Source organism: Harpia harpyja, chromosome 11 (genome assembly GCF_026419915.1).
Source record: "Harpia harpyja isolate bHarHar1 chromosome 11, bHarHar1 primary haplotype, whole genome shotgun sequence".
Taxonomy (NCBI): domain Eukaryota; kingdom Metazoa; phylum Chordata; class Aves; order Accipitriformes; family Accipitridae; genus Harpia; species Harpia harpyja.
The window spans coordinates 42,977,881-43,005,682 of NC_068950.1; the positions used below are offsets into that span (position 1 = coordinate 42,977,881).

The 27,802-nt window shown below is 38.5% G+C and overlaps 1 protein-coding gene across 3 annotated transcripts; it reads left to right on the top strand.

Moving 5' to 3' along the window:
- The first annotated feature begins 223 nt into the window (after positions 1-223).
- ATG4C (autophagy related 4C cysteine peptidase) lies at positions 224-27,664 on the top strand. Of its 3 annotated transcripts, none has more exons than XM_052800899.1 (11): positions 224-336; positions 4,046-4,176; positions 5,488-5,571; positions 6,230-6,463; positions 9,631-9,961; positions 11,892-11,962; positions 13,460-13,596; positions 17,223-17,301; positions 17,964-18,040; positions 22,354-22,473; positions 26,371-27,664. In XM_052800899.1, the coding sequence occupies exons 2-11, from the start codon at positions 4,101-4,103 to the stop codon at positions 26,539-26,541; spliced, it is 1,380 nt and encodes a 459-aa protein (XP_052656859.1). In that variant the 5' UTR covers positions 224-336; positions 4,046-4,100; the 3' UTR covers positions 26,542-27,664. The 3 variants fall into 3 exon arrangements, with proteins under 3 accessions (XP_052656859.1, XP_052656858.1, XP_052656860.1); XM_052800898.1 differs by lacking the exon at positions 224-336 and adding an exon at positions 378-510; XM_052800900.1 differs by lacking the exon at positions 224-336 and adding an exon at positions 2,461-2,636.
- The last annotated feature ends 138 nt before the right edge of the window (positions 27,665-27,802 follow it).

Sequence of the window (27,802 nt, forward strand, 5' to 3'; positions counted from 1 at the left end):
GCCTGACGGCGGGGCTGGACTTCCCGCGCAAAGCCCGCGGCCTCCCGCCCCGCTCCCGCCGTTCCGGGGGCTCGTCTCCAGCCGCAGCCCGTCCCCGTCCCCGCTCCTCCTCCTCCTCCTCCTCCTCCTCCCTCTCCCGCCTCCGGCGGCGGCAAGCCCGCCGCCCTCCCGCCGGACTACAACTCCCAGCGTGCCCCGCGCGGGCCCGCCGCCGGGCCCGGCCCGCTCCCGCAGCAGCGGCCGCCGGGAGCGGTAGTTCCGCGCGGTTCCCTCACGGCTTACAAGCCCCGGGAGGCCTGCTCGCCGGCCGGCTGCGCCACGGAGCTCACCGGGCGGGTAAGCGGCGGCCCCGTCCGCCTTCCGGCTGCTGCGCGGCGGGCTCGCAGCGGCTCGCCCCGCCGGCGGCTCCTCCGCCCCCTTTACGGCGGCCGCGGAGGGCCGCGGTCGACGGCGGGAGCGGGGAAGCGTTCACCGCCCGCCGCCCCGCACCGGCGGCGGCTCCGTGAGGGGGTGAGCGGCCGGCGCCGGTGGCGGCCGGCGGAGGGACGCGGGGCGGGGGGAAGCGCCGTCCGGGAGCGCTGGCCCGCGGCGCACGGGCGGGATGAATCGCCTCCGTGGTGGCGGTGAAGAGGCGGCCGCTGCCGGGCCGTCCCCGCGGGCCCGGGGGCTGCGCTGCCGGCCAGCCCGTTGCTGTGCCTCCTGTGGGGTCAGGAGCTGGTTCGGGGCTCTCCCGCTTTTTTTTCCCCCCGTTCCCGGGATGGTGGGGGCGGGCGGGCGGCTGTGGTAACCGCGCTGCGGCCGAGGGCTCGGTGGCGGGCTCGGGAATCACCGGGGCCGCTTTCGCTTCCCGCCGGGAGGCGGTTCGGGATCCCCCCCCCCCCCCCCCCCCCCGGCCTCCGCTTCCCGGGCCGTCTGCTGACAAAGCCCGCAGGAGTCGTTGTGAGGATACAAAGAACCTGCCTCCCCCGGCTGTGGAGAGCCGGCTTCTCTGCCAACAGCTCTTGCTTGGCTTTAAATCCCGGATGGGTAAAGTGTTCCGTCTTTTGCTACTGGATTTAAAAAAAAAAAAAAAAAAAAAAAGCTGTTTTTCCTTACCTTCCCTTTACAAAGTATTATTTCTAACTGTCTTAATATGCGTTTAGAGCTGGAAAGGGGTGACTCCCTAAAAATGATTTCTTGGCGTTATTCTCTGTCAGGGACTTCTGTGTGGGTTTTGCTGATGGTCATCGCTGCTAGTTCTGCTTCTTTCCAGGTAGAAAAAAAGCGAAGTGGGTTTTCATTCTTAAATTAATTAATAAAGATAGTCACATTTAGATTTCATTCATCCCTTTCGCTGCGCTTGCATCGGGAGGTTAGGTTGCTTTTCTGTTGTTAATGAAAACAAACAAATTCTGTTGTTAGGGATTTTTTTCTCCACCACTATTAACAAACAGCCACCTCGCTGCAATCATCCCCCCTCAGAGAGTGGGTAATGGGGGCTCTGAGAGGACAGGACTTCATTTTTTTATTGAGGTGTGTCCTGCCGCTCAAGGAAGTAACATCGTCCTGGTCATGTACGTTCTAGATAACTTCTTAAATGAGACAACTTCAGTATAAAACCATTAGCTTTAGATTCAGTAATGGGGGTTGCATTGTGCCCGTTGGGCTTGAATCTGTATTCCCTGTGACCTTCTACTGATGCTGTTCCATTAATTTCAATGGAACTATTACTGATGCCTTCTTACATTGATGGGAAGAGCCTGCGTTTTTCCAGTGGAATAAATGTGCCTGTTTTGTGTTACCATTCCTCTTAGAAGTCCTTTTCACATCTTTAGCATAATGCTAGGGAAGAAATGTAACTGGATGAAAGAAAAATGTGCTGCGATGACCATTGTCTTTTAAAGGAAAATGAGCTTCTTCCTCATTTCAATAATTTTTCCTTCAGGCCCTTTCAGAACAGTAGAGTTTGTTTCATTTCTAATTTTAGCCAGAGGGAGATTTTATAGGTATTTGCTTTTAAGGCAGTCAGTGGCCTCTGCATAAATGACTGTCGCTGATTGATCGTGTGAGGACAGAGTGGACCAAACTCACCTCCTGAAGAAGTTCATCTTACCAGCTTTGCCAGCCAGAGTCAGTGATACAGTCAGTCTTTCCTTTTTTTTCCCTAAAGAAGAGAGGGGAAAAAAGGCAGGAAATTAAAACCCAACCTTAAATTGTCTTTCTCTTCCTTCCCCTACAAAACCCCAGCTTAAACGTAGTAGGCTAATCATAGTAGGGTTGTAGCCGTTTGTTATTTTCACTAGCAAAAAAATGTCAGTCTTCCCCCATGTTTGTGAGCTTGCATTGCCTCTTGTTCCATTAAAAAGTTGTTAACAGACTTTTATGAAATAATACAATGGAATAGCGGAAGAACATGCTAGGGATGGCTTGGGCAGTAGACTGCTGTTTTCCTTGCCCTACCTACAGATCCTGGAAACAGTGCATCTGTGTGAGTGCCCTCAGGCTCTGAAGACATTGGAACACCGACACCTTCACACTCTCTTCAGTTACACTGTTGATGGTTAGGTTTTACTTAAAATACGCTCCCAGTGAAGTGACGTGGTTTAGTCTTCGCCCTGCTTTTGATCCCAATTCAATGGAAAATAACACATGGAACGGTAAATACAGTTCTAGAGGCTCCTTTTAAAGTAAGGAGGTTATGCGTAGCATCAGTGATGGTGTACGCTCATGGTCCAAGTTTATTAATTAAATGAGATGGTTCACTTTTGTTCATGTCGTCATCTGATGTTACCAGAACTTTGCTAAAAATTTGGTGAAGGTTGCAGGGATGTACCACTATTGATCGATGTTTGATGTCCCACAAGAGCTCCTGTTGAAGCAGGACCTCTTAATTTTTCAGCTATCTATGCAAGGGTTTGGGCTACCAAATATCATAAAGAAAACCTCCTGTATCAACTATTTTAAAGTGAACCATTGACAGAATACATGCAGTGAAGGAATCTCTATTAATGACTAGCAAACTTCCTGTTAGAAATGGTGCGAGTGGACTACAAAGGGAGTTTGGTCCCATTTTCTCGGATTTCTTAGAAACAGGGATAAAGGTAGTATATATTCTTTCTGTGTTATTACCAGTTTAGGTTGCTCTTAAGGTGAAGTCCATCTTGCCGTGCAGTTCAGAAAGAGTCAGTAAAAATGCCTTCCTTCTCACCTCCCCTTGGAAAATTTATAAGCTGTTTTTACAAAATTAGTCTGCACTGTAGTGGTTTTTACCGCCATTTTACCAGTCATTCTTGTAATACAGCTGGACTACTGTAGACACCACAATCAAATCAGAAGAGAGCCTTTTTTGCACTGCAAGTGATAATTAGAAGAGATGTAAAGTAAACACGGATTTTATGACAGTATTCTAATCATCTTTTGATGTTGCCTCTCTAGCAAACTAATTCTGTACAAAATTATGTCACTGTTACTACACACGTTTTCGGTACTACGCATTTTCTGCCTTGCACACGTACAGCAACACATCTTGCACTTTCTTTCAATCCCTCCAATGCCTGTAAACTTTGGCTTAGAAAAATTTTTATTAGAAATCTGCAATTAATGCTGTTTTTAAAAAACCAAGATTTGTTTATTGGTGCTCAGAACCCCTGACGGGGGGGGGGGGGGAAATGTGCTGCTTCTATTCAGCAGAAAAGAATAGCATCTATTCTATTTAGTGAAAGGCATCGTAGCTCTTCATTTCACTGCCAATTAGAATGAGTGTACTCATAAGCCAGCGCAGGTTATATGCTCTAGATCAGTTTGTTGTGCAATAGAGAGCTGTTGGAGAACATTATATTTTATTTAGCTTTCTGTAATAATTTTATTGGTGTGTATTTGGAATTAAATTATTTTATTACTTATTCATGGAACATGTGATTGCTTCTCAGTCCCTGGTAGTGGAGGATTCTGCGAGTTTATTACTCTTTCTGGTCACGTTAGGCTTAAGTACCTAAGTGGGCTGGTGGTGATACTATACCCTGTGTTCTCAGTGCCCACAGATATGTTTATATTTTTGTTTTTACAGTAGCAAAATTGAACGTCTTACAAGACAGCGATGGCTTTTTCTGTAGAATTTGAAAATGGAGGCCACAGGGACAGATGAAGTAGAAAAGATAAAATCAAAGTTTATGTCTGCATGGCACAACATGAAATACAGTAAGTGAAACAGTGTATGGTAAGATCTTGTCTCCACTGAAATGAATGGAATGTTTCTTGTTGACATGAATGGGACCATAATTCAGCAACTTAACTAATACTAGTAATAAAAATGCAATGTGGCCCTTAAAACCATTTTTCCTTTGATACCATAAACAGCCCGAGTAAAAAAAACTGCTTTAGCTTTTCATTTTTCAAAAATATTTGCATAATTTCCTTTTAAATTACTTATTTTGAAAACAGTAAATACATTATGTAAATGACACTAGATTTGCATGGACTTTAAACAGGGATAATATGGAATCATCTGCACAAAGATTTTTTATTTTTGTATGTACTTTTCTGAAAAAATAGGATGGTGTGTGAAATACAAAGTCCACTGAAGAATCTACTTCACACACTTGAGTAATATACTCTTCCACAGTTAAACATCAGTAATTTGTTTATAAGCAACCAAATTTTCAAGTGTGCCCTTTACTTATCTGTTCTTAACCTTAATTTTTCTACTTTCCCTCTAGGACTGAGGTTGCTCAGATTTACCACCAGGTTTCTGATAAGTTTTGTTAATTCTCATAACTGAGCCTTGGAGATGTCTGGCAAGATGAAAGGATACTTTTCTTCTACTTTCTTTAAGGCTACCACATGGCTGAAGGGGAATAGTAGTCATTACACCCTATATGTGATAGGAAAAGTGCAAGAAACTCTATGGATTTAGGATATAAAAGACCATAGAGTTTAGACTTAAGTGAAAAAGCTACTGTCTGGGGACATTGTCAAAACCTAAAAACTGAATTCTGGCCCTTTGAATTTGTACAGCATATTATACTACCCTTTTTGTGTCCAAAATCTGCAATTTAATTTTGCGATGAAGTATGTTTAATTAATCCTATGGGAAAAGCAGTACTCTTCATGCGTTTTCACTGGTCATACATGAAGCTTATTCTATGTTATTATAGGAGTTGGAAACCTCACAGAGTCAAACTATGCAGTAATGAATTCACAATAAAGACAAAGCAACTTAAGTTCAGCTTTAGCATTTCTGTATCCTAACAATTTCTGCACAGTAGTACCATTGTATTAACATTCAAATATTCATATATGGGTAACATCGTTACTTTTAAACCAAAACTCTAATCTGTGTTTTGTAGAACTATTAAACTTTTTGTTATTTATGAAAGCAAAACCCAATTTCAGTACATTTTCGCTATATTCCCCTTTCAAGGGTTACCTTTGGCTTAACCAGATGCTATTAGCAATTCCTTTTTGGAATACTTCAGTCACAAATTTGTATTTGTTTTGCGTCTATTTTAGGTTGGGTGTTGAAAACAAAAACTTACTTCAGTAGAAACTCTCCAGTCTTTCTGCTGGGAAAATGTTACCACTTCAAAACTGATGGTATGTACACAGCACTTAACTCATTCCAATCTTATTTGGCAGGAGCATTGTGGATACATTTTTAATCTTCTAGAAAGGCTGTCGTTAACAATTACCAAATTCAAAACGTAAATATGAAAAGCTTAGAAAATACTCATTTAAATGTCCACCACCACCACTAATTTAACCCATCCTAACTGGCTTCATTGAGATTTTACACTGAAGTCTTGTTCTTTCTGTAAATATTAGTGCTGTAATTTGCACTTTACTTCATTTACCTATCAATTTGAGATTTTCTTTCTAAAAACTGATTGAAACAGTGACAATACCTGTACAAAAAGTCACTACACCAACACCTTTGTTACCATTTTCCAGTACGCAGTTTTCTAAGAATCTCCATTTGACCATTTACATTTAGATGAATTAAGCAGTTGCTTACTTGCAAGTCAACGATTCCATTGGCACAGTAATGTTGGCTACATTGCCTTTCCCCCCCCCCCCAGCTGGCCCATTTCTATCATGTTTGCCTTCCAATTTTTCTTTCTTGTATTTGAAGGGATTGTTACTTTTTGCAAGTTTGCCCTGGTTTTCTAATAGAATAGTTGTATGGGTTTTACTTTCCTTCTAGTAACAGAAGTGCCATACCAAGTTATAACTTAAACTGTGTTTTGCCTTACAGAATCTGGTGAACTCTCTACGGATGGGTCCAATTTTGATAAAATCAATGCAGAGATTTCAGGAAATGTCGAGGAATTTCGTAAAGATTTTATTTCTAGAATATGGCTGACTTACAGAGAGGAATTTCCTCAGATAAAGGGGTCCGCATTAACCACAGACTGTGGTTGGGGTTGCACGCTGAGAACTGGTCAAATGCTGCTGGCTCAAGGTCTTATGCTTCATTTTCTTGGTAGAGGTAAGTTACGAGAGAAGATCTCTATATTCGGCATGATAACCATGGGCATTCTGTGGAGAGTGTGATGGTCTTTATGTAGCCCAAATCTAAAGTGCAAGCTGGTTTTGATTCTGGACTCCTCATTGATATTGGAATTGTTACATTGCATCAGAGCAGTGATCTAGCTGTCCTACTCTTTTCATTTCTCAAAAAGGGAATACCATAGTGTGTCAAAGGAAGATACTGGAAACTCCACAGAAGCTAACTGTGAAGTAAAATACCACAAAAATTTGTGGACCCATACCTGGGTATTGTTATTATCCATGTAAGTGTCCAATTCTCTTGAAACTTGCTCGTTTCTTGAACTCAAGATGTGGAAATGAGTTCCACAGCCCATAGCTGTGGGCTATGGCAAAAGTGATGTTCTTTTATCAGTTTTAAAGTTGTACATTATTCAATTTCTTCTAGTATTAATATATTGAGTTAATAGAAGTATTCTAATCTAACTTCAATACATCATTCTTTGTGTTGAAATTTTCACTATTTCTTTTCCTCCCCCCCCCCCCCCCATGTACTTACAGAGAAACTTCCTTTTTTTTTCTTAGCATTGTCTCTCTCAAAATATTCTTTCAGTCACAGCTGTTTGAAAGAAGTTGTTTTGGGAGACTTGGAACACTTTCTGTTTGCAAAGCCTAAGCATGCATGTCCTCCCCAAGCCGAGCCGTGTCCTGCATAGAGGCATTTTTGGTTCTCATAGTTAACCACCTTTTCTTTCCATCCTCTTCTCAATCGCTTTCATAATCTATCACATTGCCCCTTTCAAACAATCGGTCATGTCCACTGTCACCACTGCTTGTTGTCAAAAGGAACCAAGACATGGGCCTGAAGCCACCCGGGCATGTTAGTTGGAGAGAATACAGTGTATTGTTTACTCAGCCGTTTGTTGGATCTCAGGGATACTTCAGTAGAAGATAGTTCTGAAAGCCTGTTTTGATAATACTTTGTACTTACTGTGCAAATATGATGTAAGCTGTGAACATAGTCCCAAAACAGCTGCATCACAAAGTCGTCTTTCTTGGCAGTATCGTGACCGAACTGTCAGATTGGCTTACTGAATGTTCCTTTTGCTGTAGATATTTAAGTCCTAAAACATTCATTATCCCTTTCAACTGACTGCAAATACCGAAACGTATGAAAATACTTCTGCTGAGAACACAAATCCCTTAAATATAACTTTTGTTATACATACATTTAAAAAAACCCTAAAAATCTGATCAGGAGACTACCTGTGAGTAGGAATGCATAATGGCTCATTCTGAAGTAACCCCAAACAAAAAAGCCCCAGGTTTGTATCTTTAAAATCCATGGTTACAAAGAATTCCTTGCACCGTCCCCCATGCATCCTAATTTGGAAAGTGATTTGGTGATTCCAAAGCGCTAGTGTTTCTGTGGCAATCCAAATGCATAGAAAAATGGAATATGTATGGTCTTTCTGGACTACTTTTCTCATCACCTAGTCTTCTGACAGCTGGTGAATTATCTTTTGAAAAGCTTTTTATGAGGTCTGGGTAGCTTTTGAAACATATTTAAGTGTTTACATGAAGTTTTTCATCGCTGTTTACTCTTTTCCCAGAGATATTTTCATTATAGTTTAATGGTATTGTTTCTGTTACAAAGCAAAACTTGACTGCAGTTACTAGCTGGAACACTTACACTTCCACTGCTATGTGGAATGTTCCAGATATTGCTGAATGATGTTGTAAATGAGTTTTTATTTGAAATATTAAGGTACTGTTAAGTTTTACTTTGAAATGCCTGTGCTTAAGACACTGGCTTAAATTTGAAGCTCACAGTAGAGGAACAGCAAGGCCTGTGATGTTGTTACAGTGAGCTTACGCACACATCTGCCTGGGTCTGCAATGAAAAATTAACACGAGGTTTCACAGAGGGGGTGCCACTTGTGGTAAGAGGCATTGACGTGGGGTGGTTGTCACACTATATATAGTGTGAGTGGGTGACATGGATTATGGCCATTACTGGCAATACTCGTGACGTTACTGGAGCCCGAAGTTAGGTTTTTAGAATTAAAATACAGTTGCCTCTGTGGTTCCTCTTTGTTTCTCAAAGACTTTTACAGGGATGCTTCAGTAGGAATTATGAGGAGGGCTGCAGTTCTTGTCCTCTGTCAGCAAAGGTTCCTCTCGCTGCTGTAATGGCACCTTTCTGAACCTCCAGGAGCTTACCCAAATCTGGCTCACTGAGCAGAAGCACCTCATCTGTAGGGTTTGTTCCTTGCTTGCATGTGGCAGCCTTCCCCTTGCCTTCTGGGATGTTCCTTGTAGACCTTCAGGATATGTTCTGATCTAACAGTGTGTTCACTATGTTCCAGAGGTTTCCTCACATGCTCTGTGTTGCAAGGAGTTGTTTTAACTTGTGGGAGAGGCTTTCGGTCATCTGACAAGGGAAGCATTACTGTTCTCTAGATGTGCTGAACCACCATTATGCTGTAAGAGGAACGCTATGTGTAGGATGCATTGTTAGAGAAACCTTTAGCTAGAAATGCAGACTCTAGATACTGTGCTGAATAATATTTAATCAAGTTTGTCTTGTAATCTAAGTAAAGAATTCACAAATGTAGTGAATAAAGAAATCTTGTCTATTTTTCTGCTGATCTGCTTTGACATTTTGCCAGGAAAAAGTGTTTGTTTTTACATGAATAATTCCTCAGGTTTGCCTATTTTTTTTAATAACTGACAAACCAGAAGAATTAAAAACAGCTTTTGAAACTTCTAATTTGACAGGGATAAAACTTTTTAGATGGTACTGAATAGCTAACTTTCATATTTTTAATATGTAAGATGGTTCTAACCTGTGCCTTGTAGTCAGGTATATCTTGTATATTTAACTGACTGGGATCATGGAGTCTGACCTCTGTCTCAGATAGCATAAATTGCTAACAAATGTACTGTTAGTAGTATTTCATTTTGCCTATCATTCAGCAGAAAATAAGAGCAAATCATACTCCACTCAAATTCTTTGTTTACATTTTAACACTGACATTTGCATCTCAGTATGTAGAGTACATATTATTGGTTTAAGGAACATGGGGGAGAAAGGGATGTGCTTTGCTAATTATACCAAAAAGTTAATATTAAGCCTAATGTGCATCTTAAAATTTCTTGCTGCAGCCTGGGTCTGGCCAGAGGCGTTGGACATTGACAATTCCGATTCTGAATCGTGGACAGCCCATACAGTGAAAAAGCTAACAGCATCATTCGAAGCATCACTTACAGCAGAAAGAGAACCCAAGATCCTGTCAAATCATCATCAGGGAACATTAAAGAGAAACTGTGATGACAATGAAATGAGAAATGAAGTTTATCATAGAAAAATAATTTCTTGGTTTGGCGACTCTCCGCTGGCAGCTTTTGGCTTACATCAGCTAATAGAATATGGAAAGAAGTCTGGAAAAATTGCTGGAGATTGGTATGGGCCTGCAGTTGTTGCACACATTTTAAGGTAAAAACACCTTTATTCTTTGTTGCTACTGTGCCTTACACGTTACAGGAGAAGCATTTCAAAGTATCATGAGATTACTTCAGCTTAATTGAGCATCTAACTGTTCATTATTGGCTTTGTAAAATGTCCATATTAGTAGCAATTCTAGAGATTTTTCAGAGGCAAGAAGGGAAATAGCAGTAGGTGCAGGAACTGAACTCTGAGCTTTTGTTCAATCTTATTTCAGGAAATAACCGACATTCTTGTTTTCCTGTACTTTGGGCAGTAGAAGTCCCAAGTATCTCTCCCAAACCTAGGCTTTTAAGTAGAGCTGCATTTAATGAAATGTTCTAAAAACTAACCACTCTTTCAACCTTGGAACATGCATAACATTATAGATTTTTTTTTTTTTTTTATACTGTAACCTGGGGGCTGTAATGTACTGATAGTGTAATGAAATGTCAGAGCTAAAATTGATGTTTTCAGCATTTCTTTGCACACATCAAATTCTTGTGAAACTGTAAATGTATGGGACTATTAATATTATAATTATATCACAGTAAAAGTAAAGGGTCTGTGACATTCAGTGTGGTTTAAAAAAAAAGTCGAAAGTCAAATTTCTCCATACTATGTGCCTTTATATGCCATTTCTTTGAATACTACCAATTTTTGTTGTTGTTTTGGGGTTTTTTTATAGCCTTATATGCTTATGTTCTTTTACCTATGAACTGAATCACTAATAAGTCATTTAAGCAGCAGAAGCCAAAGTTCATATGTTTATCTATATATATATATGCGAATAGAAGAATTTCATATTTAGTATGAAAGTGTATTAATCTTAAGTGAACCTGTACTGAAATAATCAGGTGTATATGTGTGCACATGTGCAAATGCATACAGTGATGTGAGAGGTTAGCATTATTTATGTGTTTTCTTCTATTTTTTTGCTGATGATAGAAACTGTCAGAATTCTTTTTGCTTGCTTTAAATTACAGTAGCCTGTTTACCTAATGGGAACGGGGAGGGGATTTGGTCCAGAATTACATTCAACACAAACCCACTGGTGATTTCCAACGCTGCAAAGGCTTCCTTTCCTAGATGTCCTTTCTCTCTTACAGCAGTACTAACAATGTATAGCGCTCTCATAACTTGAGAACGACTGTATTAAACGATTCCTCAAAATATATTGTGAAATAAAGGGATAGTGACCATTTAATGCAAGCGTGTATTGAAGTCAAAGGCTAATCTTCTATTTTGAACAGTGTAATTTCTTTACAAATGTTGTCCTTGATTGAGGATCATGCTTCAGACTATCGACATATATTTTCTTTTTAGTTTTTAGGTCCATTACTCTTTTGAGGATAGCCTAATACTGCAATTATCTTTCTGAAAGTTTTGGTGAAACCTTACAGCTTTTTGTGTGCTAGCCTTTATTTCCATAGACATGAGGTGCTAATTTGTGGCTAGTTATATGAACTGAGGTCAACTAAAGAGATCTATCAAGTTGAAAATACTAGTATTTTTGTCAGCAAATTTAGCCTTTACTATCCCAATATATATATGACAGAAAATTGTTATAAACATAAAGAAATTAGGTAGTGAATACGAATTTCATTGTACGTTAATGTGTTTCTTTGGGGGTTTTTTAGTGGTTTTCATTGTTTCTTCTAAATACCCAGACATTGTCATCTTTGCTTGGGAAAAACATGTTGCCATATACACTGGATCTTGGTATCCAGTGTTTAAAAACAAACAAACAAAAAACCCCCACCTACCCCCATCTGTATTTATCAGGCATGGAAGGTGTCTTGAATTAAAACAAAACAAAAAAAACCCCCAACAACAAACAATTAAAACCAACCTCTTTCTAAAAATCAAATAATTTATGTTTACTTACTGTTAATTTATTTAAAATCAGAGATGAGTTAAATAGTTTTGTGTTTGTACTTAGAAAAGCTGTTGAAGAAGCAAGAGACCCTGAGCTACAAGGAGTAACAGTCTATGTTGCTCAGGATTGTACAGGTAAATGTGATTATGTAGATTTTTTGCAAACATTTTAGATGCTTTTTATGCCTTTCAGTAAGCACTTAACAATAGAGTTCTAAAGGAAAAAAAAAAAACACCAAAACCCTCAAAAATGGATCCACAAAATTGAGATTATGTAGACAAAGGGGTTCTTGATATACACAGATGTTTGTTCTCTTTGAGAATCAGACATCACAACTTGAAAGCTTCGTACATTGCTTGTTTGATATCTTATAGTGGAAGACAGTGGAATTCCAAATCCAGCAAGATAACTTTTCCTTACAATCTGCCTGTTGTAACTTTTTATTTTGGTTTTAAATCAGTTAATAATCTGTTGTGTACTCGCTTCAATGTTGTTTTAGCAATAAGCTGGTAAGAACTTCCTATCTTACTAAAAATAACCCCCAAAAAACAACCAAACAACTGAAAAATACTTCAGTTCAGTTAGATTTGTTAGTTACATTTTATTTGTCTTTTGCATCACAGGATGCTCCTTCACCCATTTTTCTAGTGGAAAAAAACATTGCACCAGTCTTATAGACTAGTAAGAAGTCATTTTTGCTTGGAGTTCAAAGATGTGAGGAGGGTAGTGAACCCGAGTCAGTGGTAACCTTTCTTCTGCTCCAACGTGGCATTTTAAATAATCAATAACGGCAGAGGAGCTTAGAGCTCTGGATCTTCAGGAGCAGAAAATAATGACAAGATAAACTAAATGTGCAGTGAAACTTTACACTAATGACTATAGTCTTTCAAATCTAAGCACAATGTATTACTTCAGTAGCCATGTTTAGCTGCCAGAAATTTTAGTTATGTCATAACCGATCTTGGGATAGGACAGACGAGACCGATATCCCTGGGTAATCAATCAAACTGGTTTTAAAGAGACACTGTTTAATCATACACTACAAACCAGTTTCACCTGACTTACAATGACAGTGGAAACTTAAGATTCTACTAATTTTTCACTTCTTTGTTCTGGTGATGATTTTCGCATCTCACTTAGTTTGGAGGGAATAAGCAATAATACTACATTAAGTTTTTTCACTCGTTTTCAATGACTGTGTTGCGCTAAGTTTAGATCGTGAACTTCAGTATTTATTAGAATGAATTATTGTCTTTTTTTCCTTTAACATGTAGATGTTTCTGTTAGTTGCAGGCTTTCAAGTTTTAAATTAGTCATTTTAGAAGAAGTTTTTATCAAGTGAATAAATATTTATTGGCTTTCTCCTAACCTACCCCTTCTGCATTTTCCTGACAATGTATCTTATCTCAGCAGCAGCACATTACCTTTCTACAAAATATTGCTGAATATAAGGAGGTGTAACACTGTTTTTCATCAGAGTCACTCAGGAGTTATATTTCAGGAGGACAGTAAGAGTTTGAAGGACTTCAGTTTTAGTTTGTCAAACTAAGTGATGACATGTTGTAGGTGTGTCTTTGTAAAAGCTAGCAGTTATATTTTAAATATGAATATTTCCATGTGTCTCCTTTCAGTCTACAGTTCAGATGTTATTGACAGACAGTGTTCTCTTATGGATTCTGGAAAAGCAGACACAAAAGCTGTAATTATATTAGTTCCTGTGAGACTCGGTGGAGAGAGAACAAACATGGACTACTTAGAGTTTGTAAAGGTATGAAATGAGAGTTCAATCATTTTTCAAATAGTAGCACTAGGTAATATGAAAAGCGACTTCATGATGGTAATCTTCTACCTATTAAATGTGTGGTGGTGATTTTACAGTTGAAGGTTGTAAAGTTTGACTTTACAGATTTTAAATTTCCCTATTACAAGATCAGATATAATTGCAGAGCACATGATGTCCCTTGGTAAAGCAGTGATAACTGTCCTACTCCTAAAGTAGCTACCTGAAAAGACATTAATGCAGTGTCTCAAATTACAAATGGTAATTTAGTTACATATGCTATTAGAGTTGTGCTATTTTAAGTATCAGTCAGCATTTTAAAATACAAATATACCAAATTCCTTATTCTGTTTCTTATTTTTCTTAAATGTCAAATGGTTTAAAGTTGTTGCTTGTCTGTTCTTCCCATTTTCTTTTGTCTTTTTCTTCCCCTTAAGAGAGGGGATAGAATTTTTTGATATCTTTAGTCACTACAAGTGTTTTTTCACTATCTGGACATTAGGATGAATGTTTCTAAGGATGGTGATGCAGGAGTAGCAAGCAGTTAACACAAATAAACTGGAAAAAAGTGAAACTCAAGGAGAAAGCAGAAGGGGGGAAGGTCTAGGCTGTCCTCTTTTTTTCAGCAGAGGTTCTGCATATGGTGCTAACACCTGAAGAAGTACTGTAATCCTACCTCTTGAGCACAAGAATACTTCTCTTAGGGAAGAGATTGTTCTCTTAGCCTTGCTGCCTTATCATTTTCCATGCTGCTGTTTATCTGTCTTTAAATTTTTGTTTAAATTTTTAAAATACCACAATTTAGTAGCATGTACAAAATCGGAGTCTGCTGCATCATTTTTTTTGTGACTGTGTCATCTTTGTAAAATTTTAGGAAACATGTTTGGTTTTTAATGGCGTGGGGAGACAGAGTGGTGAAGCCCTTTTATTTAAGAGATGAACTATTAAATTGTTTTTCTTTCCTGATTCTTTTTATCGTTGTTGGTTTTGGAAAAGTTTTAGTTCTTTTCTGATTAATTCTGACACAGTTAAGATAAGCCTGTGGTCTCGGACATGATCTGCAGCAACCTTACTCTACTTTCAATGTTAACTGCAAAAAAGCCTTTGAATCAGTCAGGTCCAGGAAAACACACATGGCTTCGTTTGTAAGCTAACAGTCACTTCTGCAACTTTCATAAGGCTTTCTCAGCGAAAGAAAAGTGACTCCAGTTCTTTAATACCGGCTTTTATTATTGACGGATATCTATGGCTAGTTTTACCCTGCAGAGGTTTTCTCAATTTAGCTCTCGAAAACATTCTTGCCAGAGTAAAATATGTTTGCGTGGCACTGGGTTTCATAGCGCAGTCATGTTATCTAAGCTTGCCTTGTACAACTGCCTTTACCAGGGTGATTTCTGGTGCTCATTTACCAAGCCTGGTGCTGCCTTTTGCAGCCTTTTATAATGGAGACTGTGATAAGAGGGCTTTCAATTGCATATATTAGTCAATCCAATCTCTATCTTGACTGTTCACAAGAAGCGACTAAATTTCTTGGGGTCTGGATTTAAGTTAAAAATGCAGATTTTAGAATGTAGTACAAGAGGTAATTTTTACAAAGGATTTTATATTTATGGATGAAAATTGATAAATTTTTTATAATTCACTTTTACAAGAAAATTCCCATAGATTAAACAGTTATTCATTACTCTAAGTAGCTTTGCTCCCTTTCTGTTTCACTGGCAGAGGATGTGTCCTCCTTAGCTGTTTCAGCCTTTGCCTCCCATCTGCCTAAATGTTCTGTAATGCTCAGATAATCGAGGAGCATTTCCTAAAAAAGCCTTCTCACTCATATTTTAAATAAGCAGCACGTTCTCTTAACCCATATAAACCATGCTGAAGTTGACTTTCTTAGCGTCTCAGCTGAGGAGTACAGTAGTTTTTGTTATCTTACATTACTTTATCATTGTCTAAGCAGTGAAAATTTTATCTTGAGAAGCTTTGGTCTTATTAGTACATGAAATATCAATCATTTTGTTGAGAGAAATTTTCCCTACTTAGACAATGATAATGTAATGGTTTTACTTTTAATGGTTGATCTTTTAGAGGAGAGGATATAGATATGACTGCCAGCTAATGGAGATTTCACTTTAGCTCAACTGATAGTCTTCTGGATTGCTGTCCCAGTTTGGGCCAGTGTCCAAGTGTTTGGACCCAACACTTGTGTAGTGCGACAAGAAAGCCACTGTGATTTATGGACATTTAAAGGCTGTTCAGTTTTCAGAGTATTTAATGGTCTTGGGCTTCAGTTGCTTTAGAACAGTTGGGCTCAGCTTTCCGAAGTGCTCAATGTTGGCAAAATTCAGTTCCCACTGGAGTTGGTGGGATAACTAATGGACAACTGTGTTAAGCCAAGACTGAATATTCACAAAAATCCTAATGAGTCCTGTTGAGAAACAGAACCTCATGAAAGCGAGAAGAGTAGAAATATGTTGAAGAGAGAGGGAGGAAAGTCCTCCGTGCCTTCTTTCATTCCTTTGCTAGGTACTTCTTTTAATAGAGAAATGATCAAGGGTGATTTCTTTGGTGTCTGTTGTCTGTGACTGCATCCAGAGCTTGTGGGTGATACAAGGAATTTCAGTCAGTTAAACTACTGCAATGTTCTTACCTTGGCAAAATTGCATGTATACAGGTAAATCCTTCTCCCCAGCACTAGAAGGTATGTCCATAAAATCAACCTTTTATTATGTAATGATACGTCTGCTAGGTTTGTGTGCTAGCACAGACACATGGATTACAGAACCCAACTCTTTTCAACCTGGATAAACAGAAATAAACTGGTAGCACTGGTGTGACTGTAGCCCACAGCTGATAACCCGATTCCTGTCCTTAGTGGCTTCTAGCTTGGCTGTGAGTGGAGGAGTATATTTCTTTCTTTACACCTCCAGACTGAAATGATCCCTGTATTTCACCCCACATCCCTCTTTAGATCCCGTTAGGCATATTTGCAATGTCTCTTTCTCAAAGTTGCTACATACTAATGGCTCCGATTCCTCTACCCTCACAGTCAACCTCCAGTAAGATTTATGGGGCTTGTCTGCTGTGTGTCTGTCTCTCCTCCCGTGTTTTGGGCTGCTGTTTTTAGAGCTGTATCTTGTAATTACTCTTGCTTCAACTGGCATTTCTCCCTATGATGTAAAAGTTCATATAGACAGACTTCTATATTTGAATGCAAAAAGAAGAGAGCCCTCAGGGCCACAGAATGTAAATGTATATGAACTCTGTACATCTGAATACATTGATACCTTTTGACTAAGCAACCTGTGCTCATCTTGAATGACATTATGTTTTGTCTCCTCCCCGAAAACGATACTGCCAATTCTCTCAATGTATGGGCATCTCATGAAAAGGGAGGGATTTCTCTGGAATATGTGGTGGTATGTTTTCACTTTGGTCAGTTGTAAGCCTCTAAAAATTGAGACAAGCCCCAGAAAGTCATGAAGACAGTCTTTTAAAAAAAAAGAAAAAGAAAAAAACCCCCTATTTGCCTAGAAACAGTAAAGAGAGCAAAGATTTAAATTCAGTTTAATACTTATTCTGTTTAACACTGTCCTAATTATTTAATGTTCTTGTTGTAGGGAATTTTAAGCCTTGAGTATTGTGTTGGTATTATTGGTGGCAAACCCAAGCAGTCATATTACTTTGCTGGATTTCAAGGTTAGTGTTTTAATATGTTATGTCTCTTCAATATTTTTCTTTAAGAGTTAGGAAGTTAATATCGAACCAGTGGGAAATAGGATGATTAAAATAGCAAAATGAGTACCTTATTAATTCATCATATCTACCAAAGTCCAGTCATTTGTCATTTACCCCGTGTAGTAATTGGATTCTGTAAAATGTACATTTAATTTCCGTTGTTGCATAAACAAGGCATAATTTATCTGTTTCACCAAACTTCAGGAGCGTTTGCTGTTACTATCTGGCAGTTCTTATTTACGTATTTACTTTTTACTAGTTTAAGTGGTGTTAGTTGGTGCTTAAATGACAAGCAATATATTCTTCCTGTCAGAATGAAGTAGCACAATACATTTTTCATATGCAAACTCCAGAATATAATTGTGTGTTTGTAAAAGTAATTTTATCACCAAAAATTAAATGACAGTCTCATCACTTTATAAAAATTCTGCTTATACAAGCATATTTGATTATGCAAAAGTTAATCTGTCCTGCAAAAACCTATGCTTCAGTCAATGAATATCAGCCTGGCAAGCAGTTACTTGCTGGCTTTTTTTTCAGCTGTTCTGCATAGAAATTGGATTGTAAGCAGTGTAATAATAAGGTGTTTTTTGAATTACTTGTCTTCTGTTTTGTCCTTGTAGATGACAGTTTGATTTACATGGATCCTCATTACTGCCAATCTTTTGTAGATGTCAGCATAAAGGATTTCCCTCTTGAGGTAGTATGAATATAGACCTGGCACTGTTTTCTTCCCATATGAATCAAACACTAATTATTTAGAGATGTTCTAGCTAGCTGCATCTTTATGGTTTTACAGTTACATGTTATTTATCAAAGTTCTGCCCTTCTTTATAGGCCTATAATCAACAAAAATGACCAGAGGTTAAAAACTCAATATGGGGTTTTAATTTTTACTTCATTAATCTTCATCTGTTTCTTTCTAATGATCAGAAAACCTCAAAAATAGATGATCACTTCATTTAAGTAGTTTTCTATCAAAGAAAAAAGCAATATTTGGAGATTTAAACCTGAGTTATTTGGATTTGGTTTTGTTAGTTTGTCTTTTTAGTCAATTTTATTTTATTTTACTTTATTTTAAATTCAAGTTGCAATCATGGAGAGAATTACTGTAGTATTCAATAGTAGGAGGCTGCTGTCAGTTTGGAACCAGAGTTCCTGTAGGTTTACCTGCTGTTTCTTTATCCAGGAATTCATAATATTTCTATACCGGAGTAAGTGATTATCATTTTAAATGTAACTTTTGCTCCTAACAACTTTGCAGGTCACTTTCTTAGCTTTGGAAATTTTTGAGGCTTATCAGTGAGGTTTGTGGTTGACTAGATGGATTTTACTTAAGTCTTCTGAACTGTTTGTTTTAATGAGTTTTATTATTATTAATTTTAATCAAGCTATTTTTATGGAATAGTAGTTTCCAAGCAACTGGCAGGTCTGAAAGTGTAGGTGCTGCGTTTTGTTCTTTCTTTCCCCCCTGACCCCTTTCTAGGCCACGACTTTCTGGGTTCATCTAGAAGAAGTGAATGCATCTTTTCAGGCTGTGCCTAGGTCTTAAAAATCATGCTTGTTTTTTTTTTAAATAGTGTTTTCCCTTTTCTTTAACCTCTTGCCAAATAACTTGCATTGAAAATAGATAAAACTCAAGGAGGTTATTAAAGAACTCAATTTGCAGGTACCATGGGAAAACATTATCAGTTGCAAAAGTAAGTGTTCAATAGCCAGAGTACTCACCATAAAAGTACTCAGTGCCACCCATACAAACTCTCCTTCTTGATCTTGTGTCCAACGTCCAGGCTCCTCGGAGCAACTCTTCATTCGGTGTAGAAACACTCTCTGGGTGCATCCACTGCTTAGGACAGCATCAACTGCTCTAGAACAGAGTTGGTTGTTAGTAGTGGTTCCCCATGTCCCTGTGTTCTGTGAAGTTAAGTACTCCTAAACATGGAAACACAGCTTCAGAAACAACGTATTGCATTTAAATAAGGAACAGGAATACGTATTTATCTGCACCACCTCTAAAATACTAGCTACTTAACGTAGAATTCTTAAAGGTTTGCAGTACAGTCCTGTAAACAGTGAAAGTGAGTCATACGCGCTCTTAAACTCACACCTGAGGAATTGAGTCGGTGATCTTAAATTGACTGTTTACACTTAGAATGTAAGTCAAATGGTGTGTAATGAAGTTATATATCTTCATGGCTTCTGTTTTGTATAGCAGCTAAGAGTTAACAAACTGAGAACAGTGACGTGAACTGCAATGGTCCTGTCTATTGTTATCGTGAAAAGAAAGATATGTTAACGTATGTTGAAGTTGATCACAATACCTTAATCAAAATACCATCAAATAGTATTTAAGAAAAGTACTTTTTTATATATGTATATATATAAATATATATGTATCTCAAAGGACTTACACAGGGCTCATGTCAAATCCTAGGGCCAACTTAAAGCAAACGCTACATATTTTTCAGTATTTATGCTTAACAAGACGCTTTAATTAGCGTGACATATAATACAGAAGTATAAGATTCTCTAGCAAATGAGAAGGTTCTGAATTAAAAAAAGGGAACAGAGCAGCAAAATGTATCAGAAAATATCCTAGACAGAAACTTTCATTATTTTTAGAGATGCCTTTAGATTTACTTCATTGAGATATTTGGAAGAAGAGTTGGTGAGTCCCAGCTCTACCTATTTGTATTGTGGCAGCAGCCAGAGATTATTGCCAAGATCCTTGCCCCTTTATGCTAATAACTGTAGTAAAACACAGTGCCTTCTCTGAAGATTTTACAGTTCAATTGGGTAAGCCAGACAAAAGATGGGAAGAACACAAAGAAGCAGAGCTGAAGTGACTTCCTTAAGGTCACACCATAGCTCAGTGGCCAAGCTACAAAAAATACACATCTTTTTGGTTTCTGTTCCCATGACTCATCCTCCAGATTGTGCTGCAGACTGGCATTAATATGAATTTCCAAATAATAATAAGGCTTTAAAATATATTTTGAAGGTACGCGAGCTGCCAGCTTGGCTTGATCGCATCCTAATGCTTTTCTGCAGACGGAAAATATATTGCAATTTAATGCTTAGTGCATTTAATAGTATTATATCTTTGTCCAGAAATGTCAAAAGTAAACAGAAATTGCTTTCTTAGTGTGGATAGTTGCTTGTTAGATTTATCTGTAGGGAGTATTTTCAAAATTGACAAATTGTCCAGAATAAGTTTGAAATCAATCCACTCTGTATTGGCTTCCAGAATCCATTTGTTTGGAGGAGAGGGGAAAAAAAAAAAAAAAAGCCTACCCACTTCTCTTTGTTGTACAGTGATTTGTGTAGCATTAAGACTACTGCCCTGAACAGCACAGCACAACTGTAGTTACAGTGTTGTTGCTGAAATGTGGTATGTAAGGCAGAGTTTGATTTATGTATTTGATGACTCGGGAATCAATATTCAAAATAGAATTTCTGCATATAAAATTTGAACACAATTAGGAGAAAAAAACAGTGACTAAAATCCATCTTGTAGATATAGTGCTTCTCATCTTTGCTTATATTTTTTAGCAGAGGTTTAATAGAAATACCTCTCTTAGGTTTGTAATCACAAGTAAAGCACAATATACTTCAATATGTAAAACTATTACACTGACAGATACACTCAGATTAGGTAACTAGTGCTGTCGTCTTCTGTAGATTGACTTTTCTGATTGGCAAAAAGAAAAGATAAAATGGGTTGTTAATATACAGACTGCTTGACGTTAGCTGTCAGGGCTTGCTGTTGCTGTAGTCAAATGAGATTGTAACAGTTGTTAGTTATCCATTACAGAGGAAACACAGCGGTGGTGGCAAGAAATCTCCTGCGTTGCTCTGTCCTGGTGTTACTGTTGTGTTAGTAAGCTGTCCTGGTCCTGTGCTGACCAGCGCTGTGCCAGAAGAGCTGTGAGCTGTGCACAGCTTACATGTAAATGTGAAAGGAAATAGCACAGAATTCACTGGAGAATATTGATCCCTGGGGGAAGTTCATGAAAAACAAAATCTGCATTTTAGTACAGAGGTATCCCCGTTGCAGTGTGGTGCAGACGTGGTGTGTTAGTGTTTGTTACTGAGCAGCTGTAGCAGGATTGCTAGTGATTTAATAGAGGTAGGATGACAGGGTAGTCCTGCATGTTCGAAGCAGAATAAAGAGGACTACCTTTGTGAGACAGTCAGTGGTAACGAAATAATTTCTGTTACTAGACAATGAGCTTCACCAAAACTACAGTTCCTGTAGTAAATAAACACATAATCAGAGTAGATGGCATATATTTACCTTTTCTGTCATAAACTGTGAATGAGGAGTGTGGGGAAGGGTTTTGTCTGTTTGTTTTTTCTTATAGCATGGCTGCTGATAGTTAACAGCAGTGTCAGAGCATCATCTGTCATGAAAAGAGATTTCACGTTAGGAAAAAAACATTTATAAAGCAGGGCATGTTGTTTGGCTTTTTCCTACTTGTGGATTATTGTAATGTGGTTTTGCTTTTGTGGTTTTTGTGGGTTTCTTAACCCATTTCATTTACTAAAGGAAAATGCATGAGGTTGGTTTATTCCATTATGTCTCTTTTATAGAGGCTGGGGGAGGGAAAGGGGCAATGGGCGGTGGTAGTAAAGCAGTAATTGTAAGATAGTGCAAAAGCTGTTACAAATTCAATTTGCAGAAGAGCATTCACCTCCTCTGCCTTGGGAATATTCATAAAGTACTGCTTGGAGCGGCAGACCTTTGACAGATTTCAAACTAACGTGGTGATGTGTGCAAGTTTGGTGAATACAGCGTAAACAGCAGGAGGTTTTATACATGTGGAGAAGAGTGGAATTACTTGGGGGGCGAGGGGGGGGAGAAATGACTTCAAAAGTGTGTGCTGGGTTTTAATTCAAGTGATACAGGGGATTGTAGGTTAAAGCTGTTGGTGGAAAAAAGTAAATGCCTTGGTCTGTACCATTCTCAACCTTAGCTGTGTGTTTCATGTTTTTTAATCTCAAAACTTGCAGTCATTCCACTGTCCTTCTCCCAAAAAGATGTCATTCAAAAAAATGGATCCGAGCTGCACGATAGGATTTTACTGTAGAACCGTGCAGGACTTTGAGAAGGCTTCTGAAGAAATAACGAAGGTAGGTGTCGAAGTTACCAGATCGATTCCTCTGTGCACTGCGTATGGGCAAGGGGAGGGAATCGGCTTCCCCCTTCTAAACAGACGTCCTTCTTTTCTTGGTATTTATTGCTGCTTTTACAGTCACGAGCAATCTCCCTTGTTTCTCCTTTCGTCCGGTTTTACCAGTAGGCGAAACCTGGGGAGAGCCAGGCTGGCCTTGGGAGAGAGGGGCCGGCCGGGCTGGCGCAGGCGGGCCCACGAGGTGGCACTCGTGAAATGGGAATAGTGCTGCAGCCAGCCCTGCCGAGCCGCGGGGGCTGCCCCCAGCCCGGGGGGGTTTGGAAAGGCAATCAGTCCCTCGGGAGGGATTTTTTTTTTTTTTTTTCCTCTTACGTGGAAGTATTTGATCAAGCCAAAATTGTATATTATTTCTTGTTAGCATAAGCGCTTTTTCTGGTGGCTTTTAAGTGTAGAGCAGTGTGTTTGTGGTTTGGTAATGAAGTCTGCGGAGCAGGTATCACCCAGCAAATCTGCCTGGTTGTGTCCTTCCACTTGAAAAACACTGGTATAAGTACATTTAGGTCCAAATGTAATTGACTTTTTTTTCGTGATTTTTACAGCACGTGGCTGTATGAAATACAGCATTATGAATGCATTGTACTAGCTGTGGTACCAAATAACTGCGTTTTGTGATTTTAAAAAATAGTCTATGAAAGCATGCAGCGGCAGCAGAACATGGTCACAATATTAATATTCTAACCACAGTAGCTATCACAACAGCGTAAAGAATTAATGTTTGTACAGCATTTTGAATGTCCTGTTAAGTGGCATCAGTATTATAGCCAAAAAAGCATTTTTAAACTTAATACTGTATATAATCTTTAGTAGATATTGATTGATGCTGAAGTTGTTTCTCTGATTCTTACACAGAGAGGTAGAAAGTAGATTCAAAGAAGTAGAAGTTCCTAAGCAACAGATATGTGGAAAGTTTAAATAGTGAACTTTTCTATTCTTCCATGTTTTCCTGTTCTACCATGTATGAGAAAGAATGTAGTAACATGGTAAAAAAATCTAATTACAAAATTAGTTGCATTGGAAGTTCTCTTTCTCTTTTTTCCTTCTTTCTTTTAAGTTTGGGATTAAGTACATTTCTTTTCTGAACATATGTTGTGAAAATACTCATGGCTGATCTAAGTCCTAGAGCTACCATCCTGGTATTTTAGGTAGAAGTTCTTTAATATTAGTGCCATTTTTTAATATAAATATATTTCAGGCACAGGAAGTTTGGAAATAGAGGAAAGTTTGGACAGAAATACAATGTGACAAACGTTCTATGATCTTTCAATCAGTCCTTCGCAGCCTTTGTTTTTTCTTGCTCTTCTGTTATTTTTCCCTTTGTTTGCAATTTGAGTGCGATAACTCTCGAACTATAAAGCACAGTATACTCCTCCCAGTGTGCCCTATGTAGGTGAGACTAAAAAATTCAGGTTCTCACTGCTTTTGTGGGCAATAAGAGGTGGGAGAAAAGATTTAGCTTTTGTAACTTGAGGATAAACCTTATGAGCCATATATTCAGTGATAGAGAAATCAGGGTGTTGAAATGAAAGGCCCAAATGGAGTTGTTGGTGAAACTCCATCCAAATCACATTCAAGTTACCCTTTGTTTCTGTACTTGCTAGTTAGGCAGCTATTGTTAAGTAGTTTAATAATACCTGGAATTAAATGGCTGATAGATTGAGACCTGCAAACAGATCCAGACTTGAGAAGGATGGATTTACCAACTGGCTGTAGTCTTACTTCTGTCTTGCACTTCCAGCACAAATACGGAGCAGGCACAGCAGTTTCTGTCTGGCTTCTCAGCACCATGCGGCAGATCCAGGAGGTCAGCAAGAAGCTCTGGCCTCTTGCACAGCACCTGGGACGGCTCTGCCTTTTCCTGGCCGCAGCCTCTGCTGCTACTTTACATTGTTACTGAACCGGTACCAGGCTCGTCTCTCTGCTAATGCAGTGAATTGTTTCCCTATCAAAACTCGTGACAGCAAATAAGTAATCCACTTGGGCTACAACTGCATTTGTAGCCCAGGTTCTTAGCAGAAATGGAAAGTTCTCTGAAAAACTGGACCGATTGAACGTTGAACTTGGATGCGATTCAGCGGTGACAACAGTGGCAGTCTAACACTGAAACACTAAAAAATACTGATGTTTATCAGTAAACGTCTCTGTAGAAATCATCACAGTGGTATCTAAAGAACTTGCAAGTTCTTTAGAGTTTCAAATTATCTGTGATCACTGAGTGAGATGTAGTTTGATACTAATTGCGGTAATCTTAACCAAGTTCCACTTGACTCTTCTTGTTTAGGCTGTCTGTCCAGTTTCTGTTCTGTATTTAGTATTTTACCACCTCCCTTGGTACATAGAGAGAGGTGTTACATGTACCTGTAGAGAAGGAAGTTTCAAGGGGAGTTGTCCAACGGCAGTGGAACTGGAGGTGTATTTCTGTCCTGATTTGGAGGGACCATCTTTAAAGGTGCAAGGGTTGTTTGGTCACCATGCATTGCCTGAGATGCAGTATTCAGATGAGTTTTCTGTTGCAAACTTGCAATTAGGAGCTGGCCTAAGTCCACCTGTCTGTGTCACAGAACAGCAAACAGCCTGCATGTGGCTATCAATTTCTGTTCCTACTAAGCCAGCTTGTATGCAACCCCTAGAGATGAAAGGGTTGGCATCCAGTTATCTAGTCTTCTCAAAAAACAAAGCATCTGTATGTCTTACAAACTTTTTTTCTTTCTAATGCTCATTTGTTACTCTACTTTTGCTTTTGTTTATTGCTGTGTGCGTGTCTCTCCTGTCTCTCCTTGCTCTTTTACTCAGGTTTCACATTACAAAAGCCAAACGCAATTAAAATAGACAAGAATAAAGTGGAAAATTTCAGACCACAGTAAAAATCAAGGATTTTACTGTGAGTGTGATTTTTCTTTTTTTTTTTTTTTTTTTTAAACACCCCCCTCAGCCCCTGTCTTTTTTTAAATAGCTTTTTCTGTTTAAAGATCTATTTAGGTGGTTTTTTACTATTTTAGATTATTTGCCTTTATGAAATTATGTTTAGTGAATTTAGTTCCACACAGTGTATACCCCTAGGCTAATGTAGTTCTGCATGTCACTGCATCACTGTGCTGTTTTTTCAAAGCAGGTAAGAAATTAAAAAAAAAAAAAAATCAGTGAACAATTAAGTGTCCAAAACAGCCCAAAAGGCTGAAATGTCTTTCAGTATTTGGCAGACTTTTATCTGCTATTAAAGCTATTTTGCTGATCTGTTTTAGTATTTATCATCCCCCACCACCCGCTTCCCACATGCTCTGTTTTCTGATTTATAAATGTAGATTTTTGGCACCCTAGTTACCACAGCCTGTTTCTGTCATCAATCTGTTTTTAGCCATGTGCTCTTGATTGGCTTATTTACATAGGTGTATGCGTTTAAACTTTCAATAAAAACATTGACTATTATACATGCTGATTCCACAATAAAAATATCTCCCTGAGACACCTAGTTGCCGCAGAATTCATACCTGTGCTTGAGGAGAGCGTTATGGCCATTAACTATTTTGTAGAGTTTTTTTATCTTCCTGCAAGAGCTCCAGCTGCACTGAAACAAACAGCACATAGAGGTGATCTGTATGGAACAAGATACAGGGTTAGGCATAAAATTAGCAGCTACCTGAAGGAGAAATGGAAGTAAATGTTTGCTTAATGGGAGGAGGGGATGTTTAGATTGTGCAATGCTTCTGTTTTAATCTGATGATAATAAAAACAAAAAATGCATTTTTTACTTTGCAATCATCATCAGATAAACATCACTACTTACTGTATTTCTTCATTTCCAATTAATGTTTTATCTGGTGTGTGTTTTACATTGTAGATGCTGAAATCTTCATCTAAGGAGAAATACCCCTTGTTTACTTTTGTAAAGGGTCATTCTAGAGACTATGACTTTGCTTCCAGTCCACTCCATGAAGAAAATGACCTTTTCTCTGAGGATGAAAAGAAAAGATTAAAAAGATTTAGTACAGAGGAGTTTGTCTTGCTTTAAGGACATTTTACACAAGATTATTGGCAGCTGTCCAGGAGAACACTTGCCTTTTAAAAAAATAAAAAATAAAAAATGTATGTGTCCTCCTCCTCCAAAAAGGCAAGCTTGTGCTGAAATTAGTCTATTTTCATAAAGATAATAATGTTTTATATGTTAATAGTCTTTAAAATGCCATTTATAAACGTACTTCCTAATTATTTTTGTTCACTACTACTTGGATGAGTTTAACGTCACGTTGTGCTAGCGAAGAGAGAAGGCGTTGTTTAGAGCCAGGTGTGCTGAAATGTGCCTATGTCCTGGTCTTGCCCTCTTAAAAAGCTTGGCCAGTCCCTAAAGCCTAACTTGTGACCCTAACGTCGTGTCAGTCCAGGACAAATCCTGAGCAGAGGCTGCCAGATATGTGTGGGGTTTACGTCATGGCCGCATATCCATAGGTTTTGAGACCATGTTATTTCTGTTTGTAAGCAGAATTTGAGTTCTCATTCCTGTGGTAAGGGTAGAACTCTCATCTGTCTTGCTACATAAGCCCAAATAATAGTTAATGCTGTAATCGTGACACACATCCTGAGCAGCACAGTGTAAGAAAGGTAAGTTTGATATATCAGTAGTAATTGTCAGTTGCAATACTGATATAATTATATAGGCTGAATTGTGAGTTAAGATACTATTTAGCAGTATGATTTTATAATGGTTTCTCATTAAGCTTGCTTTGGAGCCTTAATATGAGGAGTGAAGATAAAGTATTACCTTTCCCCACAATTTTTAAAGGTTATACTATTAATATTAACTGCAACCAATCAAAGCAGCTAAAGACAATTATTAGAAGAGAGCAGTGTTTGTTTCCTGTTTCAACTACTATAATGTTGAGGCTTCTCTCCTATTAGTGCAGCTTTTAAATCAAAGCAAATGGGGGAGTGGATGTTAAAAATTCTGGGCTGTGATTATTTTTTTTTTTTTTTTTTTGGATATGTGTTATTACTGTACAGATGATTACTTGATGGTGTGTGTTCTCAGACTGCAAACAAATGTACATAAATAGTTTTATGTTTTAACAAAGTAAATGCAATATTTAAAATACGTATTAACACTGCTTGGAAAATAAAAAAGGTGTGAAAACATTAAATGCATGTGCCTTTTATATTATTAGATGCTCTAAGAGTGAATATAATCCTGCATCTAAAACAATATTGTAAGGTGTGAATACTCTGTTTATTTGCAATAAAGGCAAATTTTATTGTTGTGTTGTAAACCAAATGTTAAC

Coding starts and splice junctions, on each gene's coding strand:
- ATG4C (XM_052800899.1), top strand. CDS start 4,101: ATGGAGGCCACAGGGACAGATGAAGTAGAAAAGATAAAATCAAAGTTT. Junction 4,177..5,487: donor ATGGCACAACATGAAATACA/GTAAGTGAAACA, acceptor CGTCTATTTTAG/GTTGGGTGTTGAAAACAAAA. Junction 22,474..26,370: donor CTTCTGAAGAAATAACGAAG/GTAGGTGTCGAA, acceptor TTTACATTGTAG/ATGCTGAAATCTTCATCTAA.